The 8,047-nt window shown below is 41.6% G+C and overlaps 1 protein-coding gene across 1 annotated transcript; it reads left to right on the top strand.

The window, feature by feature from the left end:
- The first annotated feature begins 237 nt into the window (after nucleotides 1-237).
- Nucleotides 238-720, top strand: LOC114404960. The gene has a single exon (XM_028367672.1). The coding sequence runs from the start codon at nucleotides 238-240 to the stop codon at nucleotides 718-720; it is 483 nt and encodes a 160-aa protein (XP_028223473.1).
- Nucleotides 721-8,047: the final 7,327 nt, after the last annotated feature.

Below are 8,047 nucleotides of genomic sequence, written 5' to 3'. Positions count from 1 at the left end.
ATAACTCCCTGGTGTGTATAGGGAGTGATGGCTGGATGGAATGATCATGCGATAGCGGATGCCCTTCAAGCCTTAGCCTAGGCTATAAGGAATCCGAATAGAGGAGAAGCTGGTGGAGCTATTGAGTACCAGGGGTTGGATCGCTTCCAACGAAACAACCCTCCTTCATTCAATGGAGGATACAACCCTGATGGTGCTCAGAACTGGATAAGGGAAATTGAGAAAATTTTCTGAGTTATGGCATGTTCGGAGGGGCAAAAGGTTGCTTTTGGTACATATACTCTAGTGGAAGAGGCTGAGTATTGGTGGGAGAATACTCGCCAATGCCTAGAGGCTAAAGGTCAAGATGTGACCTGGGATATCTTCAAGAGAGTGTTTTTGGAGAAATACTTTCCCGAGGATGTTAGGAACAAGAAGGAGATGGAGTTTTTGGAGCTTAAGCAGGGAAGTATGACTGTGGCTGAATATGCAGCCAAGTTTGAGGAGCTGGTGAGATACTTTCCCCATTATCAAGGGAGAGATGGTGAAAGTTTCAAGTGTGTAAAGTTTCTAAATGGCTTACGACCTGAAGTGAAGCAAGCTGTGAATTACCAAGGTGTTCGTCAGTTCCCACTTTTGGTTAACATGTGCCGGATTTGGGATGAAGACTCCCGAGATAGGGCGGCCTATTATTGGAGTACAGGTCCAATGAGGAACAAAAAGAATGGGCCTCAACATTGAGGAAAACCATATTCGAAACCCCCTAAGCAATATGGTAACCGCCATGACAATCAGAGGACTGTTGCTAGGGGATTTGCAGGTGGTAGTGGTAGCAAGCCCAATACTTTCTCCACTCATATCATTTGTTACAGATGTGGTAAGCCAGGGCACATCTCCTCGAATTGTCCTGATATAGGCGCAACATGTTTTAATTATGGACAAAAGGGACACACTCAAAGAGATTGTTCACGACCCAAGAAAGAGCGAAATGGTGGAGGCCCGAATGGTCAAACTGGACATCCAAAGGCCACGGGAAGAGTCTTTACCCTTAATGGTGTTAAAGCTTCGAAATCCAAAGATCTAATCCAAGATAGATGTTTCATAAATGGGATTCCTTTGCTTGTGTTGTTTGATTCTGGTGCCACCCATTCCTTTATATCCTGTTTGTGTGTAGGAAAACTTAAGCTTTCTATGTCTTCCTTAAATAAAGATCTAGTGGTAGAGACCCCTACTAGTGGTTCTGTGTTAACTTCTGATGTGTGTTCGAATTGTCCTGTGGAGATTTCTGGTAGAACATTCTTGATTGATTTGATTTATTTTCCTTTGAGCCAGATTGATGTTATTCTTGGTATGGACTGGTTATCTTCAAACCATGTCTTGTTGAACTGTTTTGATAAAAGTGTGGTGTTTGATGATTCTGGAGTGAGTAAGGATATGATGTTTATCTCTGCCAACCAAGTTATGACATCTTTAAAGGAAGATGCTCAAGTGTACATGATCTTGTCTAGCCCGGATACGGAGACAAAGGTTTCTATGTGTGACCTCCCTGTTGTCAGAGAGTTTCCTGAAGTGTTTCCTGAGGATATAACCGGTCTGCCACCTGAGAGAGAGATAGAGTTTTCCATAGACTTAGTACCTGGTACTGGACCCATATCCATAGCTCCTTATAGGATGTCTCCTATAGAGTTAGTTGAGCTTAAGAAACAGGTAGAGGAGTTGTTGGATAAGCAGTTTGTTAGGCCTAATGTGTCTCCGTGGGGAGCCCCAGTGTTGCTAGTGAAGAAGAAAGATGGAACCATTAGGTTGTGTGTGGATTACCGCCAGTTGAATAAGGTAACGATTAAGAATAAGTACCCTTTGCCTAGAATAGATGACCTTATGGACCAGCTGGTAGGAGCTTGTGTGTTTAGCAAGATAGACCTTAGGTCGGGTTATCATCAGATCCGAGTGAAGTCTGAGGAAATACCAAAGACTGCTTTTAGGACCCGTTACAGTCACTATGAGTATCTAGTCATGCCCTTTGGTGTGACTAATGCTCCAGGAGTCTTTATGGACTACATGAATAAAGTTTTTCATCCTTACCTTGATAGTTTTGTGGTAGTATTGATAAACAATATTTTGGTATACTCCAAGACTAGAGAGGAACATGAAGAACATTTGAGGATTGTGTTGCATACCCTTAAGGACCGACAACTCTATGCTAAGTAGTCCAAGTGTGAGTTCTGGTTAGAGAAAGTTAGTTTCCTAGGGCATGTGATATCTCAAGGGGGTATAGCTGTGGATCCCTCTAAGATAGAAGTTGTTCTTAAGTGGGAGAGTCCTAAGTCTGTTTTTGAGATTAAGAGTTTTCTAGGTTTAGCAAGATATTACCAAAGATTCATAGAAGGTTTCTCCAAGTTGGCTATACCTTTGACTAAACTGACTCGTAAGGGTCAAGCTTTTGTGTGGGATACCCAGTGTGAGCATAGTTTCCAGACCCTTAAGGAAAGATTGACGACCGCTCCAGTGCTAGTTTTGCCTAACCCAAGAGAACCATTTGAGGTGTATTGTGATGCATCAAAGATGGGTTTAGGCGGAGTGTTGATACAGAATGGCCAAGTGGTGGCCTATGCTTCTAGACAGCTTAAGACTCATGAGAGGAATTATCCCACCCATGATCTAGAGTTGGCTGCTATAGTTTTTGCCCTTAAGATTTGGAGACATTATATGTTTGGCTCTAAGTTCCAGGTGTTTAGTGATCATAAGAGCCTTAAATACTTGTTTAGTCAGAAGGAGCTGAACATGAGACAAAGGAGATGGTTAGAGTTTCTTAAGGATTATGATTTTGAGCTTAACTACCATCCCGGTAAAGCCAATGTAGTGGCTGATGCCTTGAGTAGGAAATCTCTACATATGTCTGCCTTGATGGTTAGAGAGATGGATCTCCTAGAACAGTTTAGAGACCTTAGTCTTGCATGTGAGGTTACTCCTAATAGTGTAAGATTAGGAACTTTCAGGATTACTAGTAAGTTACTAGGTGATATCAAGAAAGGTCAAAAGATTGATCCTTTTCTAAGGACTCGGTTAGAGGCTATAGAGTCAGGAAGGGATAGTAGTTTCAAGGTTGGATCAGATGGAGTTTTGATACTTCAAGATAGGATTTGTGTTCCCAGTGTGCCTGAACTTAGGAAGATGATCTTAGAGGAAGGACATAGGAGTAATTTGAGCATCCATCCTGGTGCTACCAAGATGTATCAGGATTTAAAGATGATGTTTTGGTGGCCCAATATGAAGAGAGAGGTTAGTGAGTTTGTGTATGCATGCCTAATCTGTCAGAAGGCTAAGATAGAACATCAGAGACCTTCAGGGAAGTTACAATCTTTAGAGATACCCCAGTGGAAGTGAGACAGTATTTCCATGGATTTTGTGGTAGGACTACCTAGAACCCCTAGAGGTTTAGATTCTATTTGGGTTATTGTTGATAGACTGACCAAGTCTGCTGACTTCATTCCTATTAATATCAGATTTTCCTTGGAGAAGTTGACCTCCCTGTATATAAGTGAGATTGTTAGATTATATGGTGAGCCATCTAGTATAGTATCTGATAGAGATCCTAGATTCACCTCTAGATTTTGGGAAAGCTTGAACAGAGCGTTGGGGACCAAGCTTAGACTAAGTTCAGCCTACCATCCTCAGACTGATGGCCAAACTGAACGGACCATTCAGTCATTGGAGGAATTCGAGGTTGGTGATCATGTATTCTTGAGAGTCACTCCGTGGACTAGGGTTGGTCGAGCATTGAAATCCCGAAAACTCACACCTCACTTTATTGGTCCTTTCCAAATTTTTAAGAGAGTTGGCCCTGTGGCATACCGAATTGCATTACCCCCGTCTCTTTCTAATCTTCATAATGTCTTTCATGTGTCTCAACTCCGTAAGTATATCCATGATCCATCCCATGTAATTGAATGGGATGATGTACAAGTGAAGGAGAATTTGACATATGAAACATTGCCTTTGAGGATCGAGGATAGGCGAACAAAACACCTAAGAGGGAAAGAGATTATGTTGGTCAAGGTGATCTAGGGAGGTGCATCAGGAGAAGATGCCACGTGGGAATTAAAAATTCAGATGCGAGAAGCTCACCCATCCTTGTTTGAGTAAGGTAAATTTCGGGGACGAAATTTCTAAAAGGGTGGCAGAGTTGTAACACCCAGATATATATATCTATATATTATTAGTAATTATGTTTGATGTTTGATTATATTCGTTGTGTTATTTTTATACGTAATTATTTTCAAGGAGGTTAATTTAGTTAATAGAGGGATATGGGTAGATAAGGATCTAGCTACTCGAAGAAGTCTCTTGAGAAAACTTCTCAAAGAAGCCACGAGGAAGCTTCTTGAAGAAGCCTCTTAATGAAGCTTCTTGAGGAAGCTACATGAAGCTGCCTCGGTAAAAATGCTTCCCAGACTTCGTTAACCGTTGGATCTTTTCGAAATTCGGTCTGCAGCTTCACAAGACACTTGTCCACGATATGACCGTTGGGATCTGTGAGAAGGTCTCTGGAGTATGCGTGAAGCTTCCGTTCCCCAGAGCAATTCTCATTTGAGCGTTTCAGCCTTTGCTTTCGTGTAGCTTAGGAAAAACGTCATTTCTTCTCCTTTCTTCCTTCCAAAGCCATTTCCAATGACCCAAGCTTTTTCTCCATCACCCACAGCCACCATTAGCCACCACAAACCGCCGTTGTTCTCCGTTGAAACCCCACACCGAGAGGAACCCTTCAACTGAAGCGGAATTTTCCAACTTGGCTTGCGGTTTCGGTAGAGAACGAAACCCTAATCTGACCTTTCATTTTCTTTCGAGGTAACCATGGTTCTATGCTTGTTTGTCTTTGCATCTTTTCTGACTTTGGAACCACCATTGCATGTTTTACATTTGCTCTGAAAAACCCTAGAGAAGGAGACTTTTTAAACGTTATCTTTTCATGAAATGCATGTTATTTTCATAACCTACACTGAACCCCGGTCACATTGGCGTGGTCGGAATTTACAAATGATATCCCTTTGTAAAACCCAAAATGCTCTCAGCTCTTTCATGAAGTAACGTGGGTGTTTGACCCAGAGCATTATTGTTAGCTTTGTTTTCTAAAATCCATATTAAGTCTCCTTCGTTTTGGTATGGTAGAGGCTTGCGTGGAATCGACAAGCAAGGACAAAAAGGAATCTTCAAGTGACGCGACGAGGAACCCGTGGGGTAGCTCACGATAGGAGTTTTAGTGCATCTATTCAAAACCTTTTCTAGACTATCCAAACAAACATCAAAAGAGGATCCATATACAGTGAAATCATTCATAAACACCTCTATGCAATTTTCTAAAAATACTAATCATGCACCGCTGGAAGGTACTAGGGGCATTTCATAGGCCAAAAGGCATCCTCCTATAGGCAAAAGTGCCAAAGGGGCAGGTGAATGTGGTCTTTTTCTGATCCTCAAGAGCAATAGTGATTTGCATATAACCAGAAAAACCATCAAGGAAATAGTAGTGAGATTTACCTGCCAGGCATTCAAGCATCTGGTCAATGAATGGCAGTGGAAAATGGTCCTTTTTGGTAACCTGGTTCAGCCTCCTATAGTCGATGGAGACTCTCCAACTGTTCTGCACCCGAGTAGGAATCAGCTCCTCCTTCTCATTTTTTATCATGGTGAGGCCGATTTTCTTCGGGACTACCTGGACGGGACTCACCCATTGGCTGTCGGAGATAGGATAAATGATGTCAGCTTGCAAAAGCTTGGTTACCTCCTTCTTCACTACATCAAGAATCACCGGGTTGAGTCTTCTTTGTGGCTGTCTTACTGGTTTAGCCCCATCCTCTAAATTTATTCGATGCATACATGTGGATGGGCTAATACCAGGAATGTCTGCCAGGGTCCAGCCTATAGCCTTCTTATGCTTCTTGAGAACTGATAACAACTTCTCCTCTTGCTCATCAACAAGGGAGGCAGATATAATTACTGGAAAACTTTTGTTATCATCCAAGTAGGCATATTTTAAATTTGATGGCAGAGGATTCAATTCTAGTGTGGGCGGCTGGATAATGGTAGAAAGAGATGGTTTCTTAGCCTGTACCTCATAAAGAAAGTCAAAGGTATGTGTACTTCCTGAAACATGGTTAGTTCTATCTGACTCTATAAAATCAATCTCAAGAGGTAAAACATCACCAGACATGTAATCAATATCAAATTCAGATTCACTCTCAGCATCAAATTCAGACATATGACCAAGTACAAATTCAGATTCAATGCATGAAGAGTGACAGGCATGCATATTAGAATGAAGATCAGTCATGTATTCATCAACAACATGATCAATTATTTCAACATGAAATACAGAAAGATCTTCAGATGGGTGTTTCATAGCATCAAGGATATTAAAATGAACAGTTATATCACCAAACTCCATAGATAGTGTGCCTACATATACATCTATCTTAGTTCTAGTAGTTTTCATAAAAGGTCTGCCTAGAATGATGGGAACTGATCCTTTAGAAAGTCCCTCCTCCATATTCAAAATATAAAAATCAACAGGGAAAATCAGTTCACCAACTCTAACTAGGACATCCTCTATGAAACCAGTAGGATAGGCAACACTTCTATTAGCTAAATGAATTACCACATCAGTTGACTGTAAGGGACCAAGAGATAGAGAATTAAAAATAGACATAACCATCACACTAACAGAAGCTCCTAAATCTAGCATAGCATTGTCAAACTTATTGTTCCCTATAATACAAGGTATGCTGAATGTACCTGGATCTTTACATTTTTCAGGGATTTGGGGAACAGATTTACCAATCAATGCGGAGACATTTCTGCCCATACTAATTCTTTCACTTCCTTTAAGCTTCCGCTTATTAGTGCACAACTCCTTCAAGAATTTAGCATATCTTGGAATTTGCTTTATTGCATCCAGCAGAGGTATGTTTACTTCTACTTTTCTAAATATTTCCAAGATCTCCTTCTCTGTCTCTTCCATTTTTTTGTTGGAAATTGCTCTTGGAGGGAATGGAAGAGGGATATGCTGCTTCTCTTTAGAGTCACCTGCATAGAAATTGTTAGGTAACTTACTCTTTACATTTTTGTCATCATCTTTTTCTAGAGTAGAGTGAGGTTGGGCAGGTTCATTGGCTGGTTGAGGTTCTTGACACTGCTTTCTCGATCTCAATGTACTGGCACTCACATTTTTGGGATTCTGGATAGATTGAGAAGGCAATCTGTCAGAATTCTGGAACTGTTGTTGATTTAACTGTGTAGCCAATTGTCCCATCTGATTAGTTAAGCTCTGAATGGAGGCTCTGGTCTCTTGTTGAAACTGCATGTTTTGCATAGTCATTTGCCTCACAAGTTCTTCAAGGGAAGGTTGCGGAGGAGCCTCAACTGTTTGTTGTTTCTGGGGCTGTTGCTATTGTTGCTGCTGGATTGGTGGAGGAACGTATGGTCTGCTTGGGCCAACAGCATTCTGAAAATAAGGCTATTGTTGTTGCTGTTGTTGTGAAGGACTCGACCATCTAAGGTTGGGATGATTCCTCCACCCGGGATTGTACCTGCTGCTGGAGAGGTCACAATTGTTATGTTGTGGCTGATTTTGCTGCTTAGGTTGAGGAGGTCTGTTGTAGATGTTTGCAGCATAAGCTTCAGGCTGTTCAATTGCTTCAGATTGTTGCACAGAAGGGCAAAGGTCTGTGTGGTGGTCGACAGAGGAGCATAAACCACAGAGTCTGGCGACAGGTGCAGATTTTTTATTCATGGCCAGTTGGGTTACCAGGTTAACAAGGCATCTAGTTTACCTTCAAGCTTCTTAGTCTCACCTGATGAAGATGAATTCGTGGCTACTTCATGCACTCCTCTAATGACAATAGCATCATTTCTAGCACTAAATTGTTGGGAGTTGGAAGCCATCTTCTCAATTAAATTTCTGGCTTCAACAGGGGTCATGTCTCCAAGGGCTCCACCACTGGCAGCATCTATCATACTTCTCTCCATGTTACTGAGTCCTTCATAAAAATATTGGAGGAGAAGCGGCTCAGAA

The sequence above is a fragment of the Glycine soja genome, chromosome 3 (assembly GCF_004193775.1).
Source record: "Glycine soja cultivar W05 chromosome 3, ASM419377v2, whole genome shotgun sequence".
Lineage (NCBI taxonomy): Eukaryota > Viridiplantae > Streptophyta > Magnoliopsida > Fabales > Fabaceae > Glycine > Glycine soja.
Note: the sequence above shows the minus strand (reverse complement) of the source record. Positions and strands in the feature narration are given on the sequence as shown.

What these genes read in the sequence shown, in the direction of transcription:
- LOC114404960 (XM_028367672.1), top strand. Translation starts at nt 238, where the DNA reads ATGGCATGTTCGGAGGGGCAAAAGGTTGCTTTTGGTACATATACTCTA.